We start from the raw sequence: 17,211 nt of genomic DNA, 5'->3' as shown, positions 1-17,211 counted from the left end.
GTTCTCCCGTCTCGGCACCTGGTTGTGGCAGGGTTCCTTAAACGTGACAGACGTTGGTGCGTCTTGACGTTGTTGTGCTTGCCACTCTTGCTTTCTGTGTCTTCTTCTCCTTCTCACTATGTATAGAATGTGGAAGCGTCTTTTGCATTCGCGATCTCCGGTGGGGTGATTGCCATCGCAAAGCTTGCATTTCAGCTCGCAGTGATGCACGCCGTCTCCTTGTAGCGTTTCACCGCAGTTGTGACATTTCTTGCTGGTTGCGTTTGTGTGCCGGCAAACATCGGCGCGATGGCCGACCCCTCCGCACGTTCTGCAAACATCTACTTGTCGCTTGTAGAGCGAGCAGGGAACCATGGCGGTTCCGCATATCGCTGTGCTCGGAACGCGCAACCCGTCAAAGAGGATTGCGACGACTTTGGTCTTTTTAATGCGTCTTGCCTCGATGGCAGTGGGATTTCGGTCGTGCACAATCAGGCGTTTGAGCGTTGCGTCGTCAAGGGAGAGGTCAACGTTCTTGATGACGCCCTTGCATGTATTATCGGGTGCGGCCACGTATGCGGCAACTTCGAACAAGCCTTGGTTTGTGTGCAGTTTCTGGACGTTCACGTATGATGTGGCATTATTTTGGTACGGCGTAGAAATAACAATGATGTTTTGCATATTGTTGGGGCAGATCGTGTCCTCCCGTGCTTGTTCGTCGGTGATCTGGGCGGCCATGATGACGGCTCTCGCCAGCAGAACGAGGTCGACTCGGGCTACGTCCAATCCACCTCTGGGTTTCTTAATTACCCTGATCTGGTCTTTGGGTAGGCGGGGTAGCCTGGAAGCGGATACCACACGGTGTAGTGCCGATTGACTTTTTTAAAGCCCCTGGGGTGCTTCGGCTGGTTCCTGTGCTCGACCGTCCCAGCGGCCAGCTCCTCGTTCGGCGGAGTCGTCTGTCTTCGGCGTCCCATGGCGGTGGCCCATCCTGGTCCGTCGAAGATCTCCGCGCTTACTTCCATTCCCTCCACGGTTACGGTGGAAGGCATTTTCAGTGCCTGGTTGTCGGCTGCGACGTACGGAGGTTGATCCAGTAACTGCCGCGTCTGGCCGAGCCCTTGGCTACGTGTAACGGCCGTACTCCTCGCTAACCCTAGGTGTGGTTAGGGTTAGCGGGGACGCTCGCCGCGTCGCAACTTTAAAGTCCAAAAATATGTCTAAGAGTTCACTCACCACCAAAAATGGCGTCTCCACTGAAACCGCAGAGCTTGCTTGTTCGAATAAGCACAAAGCCAAGTGATCTTGAAGCATAGAAACGACCGAAAACATTTAGAAAAGCGGGAGCCGACGTTTTCACGTCCGCGCTCCTCGACGCCACCTAGCGGTCCCCCACGCACCACTCGAAGTGGTATTGCAAAGTGGGGGAAGAAACGTATACCACCGCTATGCAAATAGCGGCGATTGACTTTCTGGTCGCCTGAATATGAAGCAGGAACGCTAGAGAAGTTTTAGTATGAGAAAAACTTGCATTTACAGACTGTACAAAAGTTACATAAATATGATCATCAACAATACAAAAAAAAGAAAACACTTTAAAAATGAACCAGGTTCTGTAGCGTGACCCCACGTTGAACAGCAGAGCCGATCGATGTTGCCTAACACCTGAAGGCCGGTTCAGAACGCTTGGCAGAGCTCCGGGACCACTTTTTATTCCGTCGTTTCTGCGCCCTTACGCAACTCTCGGCGAATTGTCGCCTGCTTGTACACTGATGGGACAGTACACTTGGTCGACCAGAAACCGCGTCACAAGGATGCCACCTTCGTGCACGTGGGGGCTCATGCCCTCTCCGCACACAACACAGCCAAAATGAAAATTCCACAAAACTAGAAAAAGTCATAGAGCCATCGGCAAGCTTCGCGGCGCCCAATTATCTAGACTTAGAGGTACACGTATACTGGACTTTGGCAGCCATAAAACAGCTTCCCTGTAACCCGTCAACTTCTTGACGACGGGGCAATAATCCACCTTTTTCCTGTGCGCTGTAAGAGGAACTACTCACTGACCACCCGTGGTTCAACTTACGAGCTCATTTGCAACAAATAATGCGGGAGCAGTCGCAGACATGCCATAGTCACAATACGCACCAATTCGTCGACCGGGCACCCGACTGCTGCTACACAGCATGCTTTCACGTGTCGCCATCCCACCCGCTTCCGAGATCTAGCAGAGCTAAGCCGAACTAGAACGAAAGGTTGTCACCTACCTCCTTGTTTCCGCGACAGGCGCTGCCTCGAAACGACGCGCGTGACCACAGCATGCGGCGGAGCCTTAGCTCCACCGATGTGAGGAGTCACCGCGCTGCGACGGGTCTCTGAAGAGGCCCATTGATACACCGGCTGAAAGTGCCGTGAGGCAATTAGAGGGTTATCACAATGATGCTTCTAATCACACCCCCCCTTTTTTACACACGTGGGGGTCGGTTTCTTTTTGCCGAGTTGACAGCAACTCGAAACGCTCGGCGGTCTCCGGCGCTGCTGAACTACACAGGGTACCATGCGGGCGCCGTGCTGCCTGTGCGTTCACGGCAAATCCGGTCGGACACGCTTTGACCGAGTGCTATTAAACGAATGCTGCCTGCCAACGGCTGACATGCCTCTCCAAGCTTACAACTCAAAGTAAATAAAAGCAAAGTAACTGTCGTGCAACCAATTCTAACTACGGTCCTACACCCCCCCCCCCTACACACATAAGGCAGGGATGACATAAAGGTAGGGGTGGCATAAAGCAGGACAGACCACGACAGCTGAGAAAAGTACATAACACTAACAAAATTAGAGACTCTAGAGCATTCAGTTTCACTGGGTATTGCTGAGAAAAACAAAAACAACGCCCCCCCCCTCACACACACAGTGTAATAAACAAATATAGAAATGTAAATCAAAAGTCGCAATAAGTACCACAGATACGCTCAACATGTTATTTACATAGAGCGGTAATTGCATTTTTATCCCTTGTGTTTTTCCTAATTGTTAGCTACGAACACTAAAAATATGGTCCTAATTGTCAATAGAGTTAATAAGGTATTGGCGAAGTTGAGAAAGGGTGATACCTTCTTTGTTGACACGTGATAAATATAACCTGTTTACTTTTTTTTGTAAAGGTAGCGTATAAGCAAACTTTGTGTCCATAGTTTTTGTAAGAGGAAGCATCCAAGGTGGCGGATGACTGTGTGGACAAAGGCGTAGCCAAGACGCCCCTCCCCCCCGCTCCCCATTCTCTGAATTTTTTTTCGTCATGAAACAAAGGGTAAAAACTGACTTTTTTAGGGAGCGCCCCTCCTAAACCCAAGGTGGTGCCGCCCCCACCCTAAAATAAGTTTCTGAATACGCCCCGGCGTGTGGGTATTTTCATTGATAAAGTTTCATGGAGGTGATAACTGTGATAGCAGATAAATGTTTTTATGTTATAGTGGTGTCAAAGACTGTAATTGCATAGGTAGTAAATATTGGTGATTTCATGCTTGCCAAAGAAGTGACCTGTTGTATGTATTCTAGAATAGTGACATATTAGATGGAAGATTTTTGTATGAAGAGATGAAATTTTTCGTAAATCAAGTTTAGTCGTCACCATCAATAAAGTCCAGTAGTTAAAATGTGAGGGAATAAAGCGTGGTATATAGAAAGCTTTCCCTTTAGAGGTAAAATAAATTTATATCTCGAAAGTATACGAACCACTCTCTATGATTTAACTAATTTATTGCGGACATGATCATTCTACTGCAAATGCTGCGTGAAATAACGTCCTAGTGATTTAAATTAGTATATTTTAGAGAATATGATGGCCGAAGCTGCCAACACTATGTTTTTCTCAGATACACAGCATATAAGTGCTACCTTTTGTCCCACTTTCCATCTTCAAACGCTGATAATTGATATTAAGTAAATACCGAATAAACCATAAAAGCAATAATACTGGCACTTCCTGCAATCTTTGAATCGTGCCTTTGGTCATGGTGTTACATAAGTGTCGGCATATTTTTAAACTCTGCCAAGAAATAGCTTTGGCTGCTTGGTTAATGTAAAAAACAAAAACCAGGTCAGGTCCAACCTAAAATGCCGGGCATGCATACCGGTCTTCAATGATGGTGCAGCTATTGCGCCAACCTCGACGTGATGGAGAATGAGACACAAAGTGCAGAGCATGGCACCTCCGTAGGCTGCCCACCACCACAACAAGTCGACAACAAAAAGAAGGCCCATAAGGAGCGTATGAAGTAGAAATACAGAGCTCACACTATATCTGCTCCTACTAGCAGGTTCGCACTATTCATTCCGTTTTATATTTCTACAATGCGTCGGGTGCAGTGTAAGATTTTTTCAATGCCACGCCTGTGGCATGGTTGTCTAGACCCAAATATAGACGCTGTTGAGAACTGCGTGTAAGTTTTGAGCCTGATTTGGTTATCTGACCACAAACTTGTTAAAAAGGTAGTTCTTGTTTTCCTCGCACCCAAAAATTTGTTTTATCATCATTGTCACTTCTTGTTAGACGTTACCGCAAAATTTAACAGTGGTGTTCCCTTCTTCGTCGTCACAGGGTATGATGTATGCATGACAAATATTCTTCTTCTTCTGTTTATTCACAGATGAAATACAGCAGCGAACAAGAATACTGGGTGCGCCATAGCCTCTCTGTAGGTGAACAGACGAAACTGAAAGACTACGCCTATCTTCTCCAAATGTATGGATTACAGGTTGAAGAATCCCATCAATACGCTCAGAAAATTTACGACTACGAGGTACAACGTAAGTTGGCTAATTTCGTTGTTTATCTTTGGCAGAGCACAGGTTTGAAATAAGCAAGCTTGCGACTGCGAGGAAGACTTCACATTTCGAATGGGTTGATTCGTCAATGTTTTGAGTTGAAAATATTTTAGTCGCTTCCTTTTTTGTGCAATTCCTGAAATTTGCTTCAATAAATTATGGATTTATATTGTGGTGTAAGATAATCCTAGGAGGACGGAGAATATCTCGAGAAAAATATTTTCGCAGCTCCCATGCGCTATGGCAGAAAAAATTATGCAAATGAAGCAGCGAAGACGAGGTTGTTATTTGCTTTTTGTTTTGCAGTCAACTGCTACAGCGCAAGCACATGCCTTTATGCATATGGCGTAGCTACGAACCTTACATCAGCTTTCCGGTCAAATCACCGAAACTCTGAAGCGTGAGATGTCAGTTAAAGCCACACGTATTGCCAGCACAAACATTCAAACGCAATAATAGTGTTCGCTTGCGCATACATGTGTGGAAGAGCTACAATAGTTGTAAAAGGTAGAACATTGTCACTGCAAGTGGATTCACCATTTCACTGTGATTTCGGTCAATAATGACGCAATTATGTCGAACATCAACCACGTCTGGCTATGGACAAGCTCTGGCCAGTCCTATTATGACAATGAACGTTAGCAAGTGCTGGATAACGCAACAGTGTTGATCAACATAACAACTGCTGGACAGCGAACGACGTGCTGAACAATAACAAAGTCATGACGCACAATATTCGACTACTATAGGCTACCCTACTTACTAATGGGCAATGTTATGCTACAGCGGTACATGGAATTAGCGCAGAAGATGCAACATAAAAAAGAGCAGAAAAAAAAACACAGTTGTGTAGGAATTTCTTTGGGCCCGACGTGAGAAGAGAATTTGCGTACATTGCAAAGATTATTGACGTACTAGGTGATAATGACGCATGGTTGAACTGAGAAACAATGAAAGGGCTGATTGCGCTAGAAATATTAGCAGGTAAAGTCGATGATTTTGCGTGTTGGTATGACATAGCAGATACAACACTTCATGTACCATTTTTTGCACTGTACTTCATGTACCAGTTTTCGCGCGTCATGTCGGACCAACACGTCCAAGCAATATATTTAGATAGCCGGAATTCGGCAGCCGACATCAGCTGATAGGTGAGAACAACCAGCATACGTTAGCGTTCGAAGGAACTACCTCACGGTTGGGTGAAATGACCTAGCGCATAGCATGCCTTGTGCTGGGCCATTACACCTAGCTGTGAGATAGCATTAGTAGCTCTCTTCAAATGCCTATCTTGAATTAGCACCCACTAGTCATCATTAAGCAGTATTTAGCCAGCTAATGCCACTGCTAAAAAAACGCTTTGCTGACACAAGGCATCTTTACCCATTGCGAGCTGGTGGCTAGGCCACCAGTTGTAATAATGAATGATGGTGTTCCACGGTATCTCAGACGCGAAATAGTGGGAGGCTACGAAAATTAGACCACATAGACTTATTTACCCTACACCGAAATTTAGGCACACAGGTTTCGATTAAGGCAATGGTTGTTGATGGTATGCAAGCATATGCTGCACATGCAATAAATAAACATCGTATGGTCTGTCATGTGCATCGAGACATCTCAGCTAAATAGCGAGTGCAACGAAATATCTTCACTTGTGTAATTGATCCTCGCCTTTCCATATATGGCATCTGATGTTAGTTATGTGAGATTGCGCGATCATGACATGACGCGTGATATTTGTGTCAAAATTATTGTTAAATTGATTATCGATCACATCGATTGTTTCTTCGAATCAATCTATCTAGTGAAATAGCATCGATTCTACTAATATAAGTGAACAATTCATAGGTAAATAAGAAGAATTGTCGGTAAAACACTATCGTTACTTCTACAATCATATGTACATTATAATGCAGTTGTTGGTGGTCAATGAAGTGAGAACATCTGCATTAGCCTACTTTAAGCAATATCTGATACGATTGATTCATGAGCAATATCGCGCTACATAAATCGTTTCGTCAATGAAAGCAAATGCATATACCAACAAAAAATTATATTCAACAGCGCTCAGTGAATCTGTACAAATAACAACCATAAGTATTCATGTTTTCCTTCCGGAACCGTAATATTGAACATCAATATGAAGCCGTGCAGTTTCACATCATATAAGAGCCTTCGATTACAATAAAACACGTTTCCCTCATTATCTCTCAGTCCAGTAATATGACGCGGAAACACAAAAATATCAACAACCTCGCCCTATAGTCCTGCCTTCCTCCTCCAACATATTTCATGAACTCCAGGAACAAACTTTATGCTTCAATGAACCAACTTTGGGCTGTCCAGTGGACACTGCAGGCAGCGCGGGAGAAACAGCTTCAAGCGACCATCTAGGCTGCCCCAGGCCCGGGCTTTCCAATCGCCGGATATTCAATAAAGTTATTTCATCATCATGAATTCACGTGGTTCTTTTATGCCATCCGTAGTGGTAATTGAGTTTGCTCTCAATATCACTATCTATTGTTCATACTTGCCAGCGATAGTTTTATAGTCACTTAGTTGTTGACAGTACCGATAGTACTTCGAATAGCTCAGCTCCGCTACTGGTCACATACACCATTGAAAAATAGATATTTTGCTATTTCCGAACTCGAAAATTCTGCCAGGAAATTATGCTTCTAGGCAAGCATATGCGGCGGATACTGTGATTTAAGTAATGTAGAAGGTGTATACATGCTACACACGTAGATGCAAATTCCACTTCACTTAAAGAGGAGTGAAATGCGACGTGAAAACTGGTAGCACTGATATCAATGTTTCATTTGCTCCCCTTCTGTTTTGCATTCCTTACAATACGCAGCTCGTTATGGGAAAGCAGTGCTTTTCAACCAGGCAGTGTCATTTGGAAAATAGTGATATTCTTGAGGCTCATGTTCTTCCACTTACATGCACAATAAATTACTCCAGGTGGCTTAAATTTTTTGAGCTCTTCACTAAGGCGTGCCTCAAAATGATATCCTAGTTTTGACGCGCAAAATTTTTTTTGTACTCTCAATGACATCACTAATCCTCCTTTTCTTTTTTCTGTAGTAGGAGAGATACAGGAAGCCACCGTCAATGTGACTCAGAAGCAGTTCATTCGCATTGAAGATCTGGGCCAACAGACGTCTCCATACGCCATTGGAAGTAGGTGCAAAGATTGCAGTCAGTTCACTCTTCTTTCAGAACACATTTTTTTTTTTCGGAAAGCCGTTTCGAAAGCAAGCGCGGAATATTTACCACGCTCGTCTTTTCGTTTCAACGTAGATTATTATCTTATGTTGTGTATAACAGGCATCTTTAGGAGAGATGAGATTCACTGACAGGGCATCCAGCAGAATAAGATGTTAAATTCTATGTCAGGTGTGATTTCTGTGTTTAAATACTATCCTGTCAGGAAAATTAAAAAAAAAATACATGGCTGATCCCTAAGTCATAAAAACATGTGAGTAAAATGTGCTCTTACAAAAGTAGCTTTATGCTTACTTGCATCGGTATAAGAGAACATGCGCAGCGTGTATTAAGGTTTAACAGCTATAGCAGCACTTAATGTGCATGCATCAAAGTTGACGCTTAGTTATACAGCTTCATACCAATGACCAACGTCTATATTCAATGATTAGGCAAACCATTATGGTCATAGATGCATATACGGTAGGTAGTTCACGGTTAGCTCAGAACCAGAGAATGGGGCGCGCAACTTGGGCTAAGGTTACCTACACGCAGTTTGGTGGAATTAATAAACTCCACTAACGGAATTTAGAGACAAGCAACACGCGTCATGTCGTGGCTTTTACCGACCACGTTTATTCGCTGGGTGAGCATCGTGTGTGGGGAGCGCACATTTAAAGCCAGGCGAGTACGGTGAGCGTCGTAGTAATACTGTTGGTAAAGATGGATGCTACGCGCGGCGCCGACGGTTGGGGTAATGTCGGCACGTGTGGGTCTCCTAAAGGGCCACTCACCAGGCCCCATACAAAATTTTGGTTAAACCATGGAAGTCGTTTGGTGTCCGATGAGGAACATTTTGCCGCGAAAATGTTTTGAATCGGCTCATTAGCAGCTGAGAAAACTGCGTTTTTGAAGAGGTGTGAAACGAGAATGAGAGGAGGTGAGCTTGGAACCTTGGCCAAACCGCGCAGCCTTCTCAAGCCAAATTTCTTTCTTACCCTCTCCGGCATCTCACCAAGAAGTCACGTGCGCATAACGTGCCCGAACAAGCCCAACCCTCGTGCACGCTAGCAGCGTTTTTTTTTTGTTGTTGTTGTTGACCACGTTGTTTTGAGGTATACTGCCGGTTTCGTCGGAATGGTTTGGGAACGATGGCTTAAGTGCGGTAAAATACATGAGCCCACTAGTTGCGCGAACGCGTAGGAGCGTTGTTCGGCTGTCGTCTTTTCGATGCGCAGACCGCAGGTACACGATTGAATGCGAAACGCCGTCACTTTAGCCCTGAATCTGTTTGCAATTCAAAGGCGAAAATGAAAAAAAAAACGCTCAGAGTCACTTATTGCGTCTCATTATTTATCTAGAGATTTATTATTCTCTTCAAGCACCAAATACAAGAACTACACAGGTCACGTTAAAAATTTTTCGCCATGTCGCGTGCCACTGTTGGCAACGTCAGAGCATAGTCGTTTACGTAGAGAACCAATGTCACTACGTTGCCGTGTATGTAGCGCCATTCATACGCACACGTAATACCCTCATTCTGCGGGCGCGCTCCCGCCAAAGGAAGGGGGAACAGCATTCATCTTAGCGTAGCGGATTGTAGCAGACGAGATCATGAACGCCTCATCTGCGGATTGCGCTTGTCAGCTCAAGATTGCCGAATCTGGTGAATGGTGGTTTAAGGCATTGAGTAAATAGGACGTACTTGATTGAAAACGCGTCGAATGCGACGTAACCTTACAAACAACGCGTTGAACAATCTAATAGCAAATGTCAAGTCATGCATTACTGCACTTTATGAAGGACTCTGCAAGATGACAGCGTTAGACATGAAGGATGTATTTTTATAGCCTACGGACTATGTGACAATGACGCAGTAGATAACGTACCCGGCATGTGTTGTCGCAGACGCAGAGATCAGAAGTTGGACGCCCGGGGATGGAACTTTTTTCTTCGCGTTGTGTGTATTATTCCTCCGTAATTTCCGTGACCAAAATACGTCACTAAATCCTTGGTGGAGACGAGAATAAAACAGTTAAAAATGGGCCAGACAAGCAGTAGGGGCAAGAAGTTTTACGACAGAAAATTTTATATCTGAGCGCGAGAGTCTTAGTGGTGTTTTGTTGGCAAGCATAAGATCTGTTATTGTTTGACCATTGAAAGCAATAGATCCAGGATGCCAATCCTACACACCATATTTCCCCGAGGGACACCGGGACTTGGTGGAATTTCAACAAAGCCTAGTTGAATGATGAACTACACAATCATAAAGAACACCATCCAGAATCTTCCATTGAGGCTGTAGAGTCAAACTTTCAGCAACTAGCTCATCCAGAATTACTTGCTAAATGGCTCCATGGGAAACCCGATACTCTAACGAGTCGTTCTACGGTTGTGTGGGAGCACACACAGAAGAAGTTCTTAGTCGAACACTTAAAAAAATGTGCAAGCTTGGCACTGTGCTCATTTTTAATGATGGCAGTATAGCCCACAGGATTGTGTTGAACTCCCTTAAATCTTCGCCGTGCACTGCACCGTCCAGGGCCTACCCGCTCGTGACCTGCATCGAAAGTACTTTGCTCACAGCGCCACACAACAGGCGACCAAGGAATTTCACCAGAAAAGACTTTAACACAAAAAAGATAAATGTATTGGTGATGAATGAGTATTTTGTTGATTCCTATTTGAGGCCGTCAATCTGTTGTTATCTCGTTGTACTTTTGAAATACTGCACATTTTTATATATAAAATGCTCTTACGTCCAAACGTACACTTCGCCCATTATTCACAGAACACGATAAAGAACTTACTGAAGCATAAATATTGTTATGTGATGAAAAACTCTTTCTCAACATATCTAATACCTATGACCAAGTGAAATATAAGTAGCTAAATTAGAAAGAAAAACAAAAATGAGCAATTAAATTTGAGCTCTAAACCTCTATGACAAATGGGAAGAATGGCTTATGATCACAATGATATTGAAATATTTACTATAGCTTTTTTTCCTATAAAGTAAAATGTACATAAGTTTCACCTAAAATTCATGGTGGCTACAGGGCGCACCTCGTCTCTTTAAGCTTTCGTGAGTGTCGTCGCTACTTCCGTTTAGATAGAAACAGAGGTGTAACAGCTCCATTGAAACAAAACTGCTTTATTGACCTAAACAAACATCAAATGCAAAGCACACAAACCAAACGTACGCCAATAAGAACAACTTGCTATGAATGCTCCTTTTTCGAGTAAAACTTTATCAGTTATATATAAACTTTTATACTTGAAGTAGGCATAATATATACTATAGTTGAACTAGCCATATTGACGTCATTGTCACGTCGACAATAAAATTTTGAACTCGCAAATCTGACGACAGTCCATTCGAATTATTCTTGTCTCCATGCTTGGCTCACTGAATAGTATGCCTTCCACAACGAAGATTACTGCCACTCCTTCAAGGTCCTGCTGCATCAGCTGCCCTAATTGCTGTCGCAGTTGCATCCGCCACAGAAGCTTTGCTGCTGTGTAGCCTAACCTTCTGCAGCTGCTCCCACGTCGTATCCTGGCCCTAACCAGGACGAGGCTCCTGTGCATTGTTTCACGGGACAATTGCATTTGACCATCAATAGCGCAGCATTTCACGTACTCAAGGAACTCTAGCGATTCTGCGTGAGCCACAGAAGCCTTAGCACGTCATTCCCTGGATCGACATCCACTACGTGAACTAATAAGTGCTGCATTTTCTTGACCAACCCTTCCCCTCCCCCGCAGATGTCACCAATAGTGAAACTCATGGCAAGAGAGAGTCTTGTGAGGTCCGCCGTGATGGTGTAGTGGCCAAAGTACTCGGCTGCTGACCCGAAGGTCGCGGAATCAAATCGCGGCTGCGGTGACGGCATTTCCGATGGTGGCGGACATGCTGTAGGCCCGTGTCTTCAGATTTGGGGGCACGTTAAAGAAGCCCAGGTGTTTAAAATTTCTGGAGCCCTCCACTACGGTGTTTCTCAAAATAATATGGCGGTTTTAGAACATCAACCCTACATATCAATCATTCATCAATCAATCAGAGAGTCTTGTGTGTGGAGTCGGTATCAGGAAGCGTAAAATGTGGCATGGTCCGCAGAAGGACAGCACTTGAGCAAGACTCGCAAGCCTTTTATCTTCGAGCACGCAGGAAAAAAAGATGTTTTCTGTCCATCCCGCAGCCATAGCAAGCAGGTGATAACGGTTTACCACAACAAAACGTTCTGTGGCCTGGACAGGAAAAAGCAGATATTATGCCCCAGCATTCCGGCACCACCACATTTTCGGCACACAGGCGATGAACAGCGACCCATGGAATACATGCATGCCACAGGCCAAGGGTTGCTGTACGCAGGCGAACCAGCGACCACCACTCGCATCTGTTCGGGCTGTCCTACGTTGAAAAGGGAGGCGGAGCCTTGCTGCTTGCCGCTTTCCACCAGCGTGTAAGAGTGGGACGTTCGTATGAGCAGCCGCTGTGGTTGCAGGGAATTAAAATAATTATTGCTGTTTCCCAAAACCATCATATGATGATAAGAAGCACAGTTGTGGAGGGCCAAGAAAGTTTAGACAACCTGGTACGTTGTCGGGAGAGAGAGAAAGAAATATGGAGCAAAAGCAGGGAGGTTAACCAAGTTTAGCTCGGCTGGCTATCCTACACTTGGTGGAAAAAAGAGGAATATTAGGAAGGAAAGAGATAGAAAAGGAGAGGAGTAAAAAAGAGATTGATAATTAGTCAGGTAGAGACTATACAGCCCGGTCTCAAGCTGTTCCTTCACGAGTGCTTGTGAAGTCCGGTGGACCTTAAGAGTACAAGAGGGCTTTCGTGGCTTTGAAAGTATGTTAAACCGTGGGCCAAGATACCAGGATTTTTTCTGTAAGAGGTCGGGAATCCAGCTGATGGAGCTTGGCTTCCATAATACGTTGTTCAGACTGGTATGCTTGGCAGATGCATAGAATTAGCTCAACATTTGTGCTCTCTTCGCAAGCACAAAGGTTGCATGCCAAACTGCTCACCATTCCAAGGATACAAGAATACGCATTCGTAAATGCCATGCTCGACCTCACGCGGCACAGCAAAGTATCAGCGCTTCGTGGGTTCCTGGATGGCAAACGAAGTTGTAAGTTTTAGTCGATTGAATACGGGCGCACGTTGGAGGAGCCCGGCGTATTCCGTTGTAGGAGAGTTATACGACAACCAAGTGATTGTAGTCGCCTTGCAGAATCCGTTCTTGAAAGTGGTATGAACGTCCGCTGGCCGGGAGAAATCCTATCAAGTCACCGCCTTAGTGACGGCGGTGTGCAGTCGTGTGCTGCGTTAGCGGCCGCGTCAACCACCTCGTTGCCAGGTGTTCCAACGTCCACAGAAAGCCACTGGAGGGACAGGTGCACTCCAGCATTTCCGAAGGAGGTCAGTCTGGCTTGTGGTAACGTTACGGTGATGCCTGCTTGACCTGGTTAGAGCAGCGCTTGTAGGGCTGGCTGAGAGTGACAGATAATTGCCACGGGCTGCTGGTGTTACGTAGCAGCAAGGTCATCTTCAAGAGAAGGCCGGCTTTTGAATCCCGTCACGTATCTCTCCACGTCTGAAGCGCGTCTCGTGCCCTTTTTGACGACTGAGGCCAATGGACGCTGTTAGTGAAGAGGAGTGCAATCATCGACGCTCTTTTCACGTCTACCATGAACTACGCTCCGCGACAACTTTCTGTGGCAGCACATCCAAGGCTACGAAGCCCATGCACGCCCTTTCTTACTACGCTTTTGCATGTGGGCCACGAACGATAACTTTGTACACTGCGTAGCGTAATGGGAAATATAAAGAAGTATGCAAATATTATGGTCAACGTTGTTTGCATTATTATTAAGAAGCATCACCCAAGTAGGTTTTTTGTTGTTTTCTGTTTCTAGTTTTCTGGTTTTGTTGGGTCATTTCACCATTTCCCTGCCCTGGTAAACAAATATAGCGTCGCTCTGTTGCAGCAAGTTCACATCGAAGCGTGACACCGGTGACCTGCCAGTCTTCAGAACTACCAGCTGATTGAAGAAAAATTGATATTGCAAACTGTACGTGAAACAAATGATCCCTTTTCTAAATTGCGTTGCATACGCGATCGGTGTTCCGGCAGCCGAATATTGTTGATACGATAACGCTAAAGATCGCGCACCATAACACTGCTTCGGAATCCGCGGAGGGAGTGATTCCTCACACTTTGCTGAGTAACAGACACGCTGATGTGCATTACCATGTTGATCGTGCAAAAACAGCATTCTTGTCCGAGTAAAGATTGCGTTTCACTCAATTGAATTTACGAAGGTCAGGTGCCCGGCCATGATTGATTCGTTCTTAGAGTTCTGTTTCCCAGCGTTGCCTTCACGTGCCGTGAAAAATAACGTGAGCGTCTCCACAAAGTTCTTACGTCTCTAAAAGAAGGAAAACAATGATGCCAAATGAGTATGCACTGAAATTTAGGAGGTGGTTTCTTGGCTTTGCGTTGTTCTATTCGCCCAGTACCTGCTCGTCCGTACGTTTTTTTTTTCTGAAGCAAATCTCAACGCTTCAAAAACTCTTCGTGTTTTTATCTTAAGAATGAATCATTGATTTATTTTCTTTCCAAAAATGCAAGATATATTGCATGGTGGCGCGCAAAATACACGTTGGATGCGGTTGCCAAGCCTAAACCTTAATCGCACGAAAGCGAACTATTGGCGTAGTAACACATGTGCAGAAGCTCCACCCATGTAGCTGTGGCTGTGCTGCCACAGAAAGTTGTCGCTGAGTATAGAAAAGCGGTAACTAGGGTGCGTTCATGTGTACCTCCGTGCCTCCAACAGAGGCACGCACATGAGCGCTCTTTGGTGTTAGTTAGCTGATAGCACGATCGCAGCAGGGCAGACGTTTAAGCCGTCGCCAAACACGTTGCATCAAGGGAGAGCTGAAACAATTTTGAGATAACACAAAATGTGAATATATTCCACGATGTGCACGTTGAACACTCTACACATATATGCATACAGAAGAGGTAGACAAAACTTACAAAAGAATTTATTTTGATTTTATAGTTCGTCACCTAGCATCTTCAAGCCAGTACCAACGTGATTAGCACTTTAAGGAATCCACACAGTTCAGTGGGCTTGCAAAAATTGCGTCCTGCATGCTACCTAAATGGTAGAAATCGCTGTCAGTGTCTGGATTACAGTTCATTTCATCGGCGTTTACGTGAACAATGCTTGACTGGCAGCTCAGTGGCAGTGGTTGCTAGTATGTAGTGAGAGGCCGTCTCCTTGGAACGCAAGGCAGACCTCGGTTTGCAGGTCGCTGCGAAGTCACCCACTGTCTACTAAAATTGATATTCTTGTTTTATGGCAGCGGCATTAAAAATCTGTTCAATGCATTCCCAAGCAGCACAGCACTCCCTTCAGGGATCTTGGCTACCGTGTTTTTTTAAAGCAACATCCCTAAAATATTTAAAATTGGTGTCAGAACGCCTTTCATATCGGCGGTTGCTATATTTTATGCTAATTGGTACCTGAGGAAACACACGACGTAAAGCAACGATGGGAGCTCAGACTTCCCTGCCTTTCCTGTCATAGTGGTTGATATGAACGTATCTGCTGTGGCGATCACTTGTGATGGTGAAGATATTGTGCATGCGTGAACGTCGAATGACAGCCATAACCTTCCGAGTCCAATCCAACACCTATATTATTATTATCTGAGGTTTTAAGTACCTAAACCAAGATATCAGAATGAAAAACACTGTTGTGGAGGGCTCCGGGAGTTTTTACCTTTCGGTGTTCTTCACCCTGATTCGATATCGCACTATACACCGGCCCCTACCATTTTGCTCCCATCGAAATGTGACCACCGTCGCACTACTAGGTCACACTTAAACGAGTAACTGGGAATATGAGTGTTGTAGCCTCGAGGGACGAGCAGAGCCAGAGTGGCTGTGAACGAAGGACAGTAAGACGGTTTATTACTACATGAATACGGAGTACAAAAGAACACTGAGCGCCTGGTTCACATACTCTTAAAAAAAAGTGAGTAAAAAGGTAGCAACTGGAAGCAAATAGGTAGTAACTGCAGCGGTTACTACCTACTTGGACAGTTACTACCTTTTTGCTACCTGTTTACTACCTATGTTAGTAAACAGTTACTAGCTGCTACCGTTACTAAATTTTTACGACCTGTTTACTACCTACGTTAGTAAACAGTTAGTAACTGGAATGAAAGAGATAATAACTGCAGCCGTTACTACCTTTCTTGCGCCGTTACTACCTTTTTGCTACCCGGCTGTTGACTATTTAATCAAAAATAGTGTGTGATCTCGATTCTGAAATAGCGTGTGATCTCGTTGAGACGATTCAGAGGAATCGTCTCAACGTATTATCAACAAACGAAAAAAATGGCCCAGAGGATATCAATAGATCAAGAAAATACATTTTGTTTTAAATTACGCAACTGAGCTATGTAAACGTGATTCTTGTATTGTCGAAACGGAGAAGTACAAGTTAACGAACCATAGGTAGGTGTGCACATGTTGCAGTAGATAATTACAACAAGCTTAGTAAACAGCACATATTAACAAGACCGGTGGATTGAAATAACCAGACCGTCGCAATTAGCCTCGAAAACGGTCAAAATCAATCCACTGCACCGTGTCTCTAAACATTATCATTGTTTTGGCGCGTCAAACCCCAAAAATGAACATTACCTTGTGAACGATGATATATTAGCCGTGTGAAGCATTCAAATGCACCGAGGAGAAGTTCATAACTTTGTTTCGGCAACTGTCCATATTGTCTCTTTGTTATATTTTTATATTGAATAAATTTGACATACAATTTTTCATAAGTAAGCCTGATTAGTAGTCTTGTGCTGCGACCCCAAACATACGTAACTAAGTAGTAAAATATAGTGCTGTAGGTTCAAATTTTTTGTAATTCATCCTGAAACACAAGTCCTCCCCAGTGCCAGACATGCCCCTGCAAAGTAGGCGCTATATATACCCCATGCGTACTTCATTCTTCGTGTACGCGTAAAAATATTCAATAAAAAAACGTGTAAAAATAATGGACTTGTTAGGTCTATATATTCACGTTCATGACACACCGCGCTTCATAAGCCGAAGTTATCTAGTAATGAGACATTGATAGGCGAACAATAACAGT

General features: G+C 44.5%; 1 protein-coding gene across 1 annotated transcript in view; it reads left to right on the top strand.

The window, feature by feature from the left end:
- LOC142803304 (neprilysin-2-like) overlaps nt 1-17,211 on the top strand; it is a 124,997-nt gene that overhangs the window by 61,017 nt on the left and 46,769 nt on the right. Inside the window, exons 6-7 of the mRNA XM_075888434.1 lie at nt 4,629-4,788; nt 7,900-7,995. Of these exons, the coding sequence (XP_075744549.1) occupies nt 4,629-4,788; nt 7,900-7,995 (256 nt within the window). The remainder of the gene's footprint in view (nt 1-4,628; nt 4,789-7,899; nt 7,996-17,211) is intronic.

Source organism: Rhipicephalus microplus, chromosome 3 (assembly GCF_043290135.1).
Source record: "Rhipicephalus microplus isolate Deutch F79 chromosome 3, USDA_Rmic, whole genome shotgun sequence".
NCBI classification, from domain to species: Eukaryota; Metazoa; Arthropoda; class Arachnida; order Ixodida; family Ixodidae; genus Rhipicephalus; species Rhipicephalus microplus.
The sequence above is the reverse complement of the archived record's forward strand: the minus strand, read 5'-3'. Positions and strand labels throughout refer to the sequence as shown.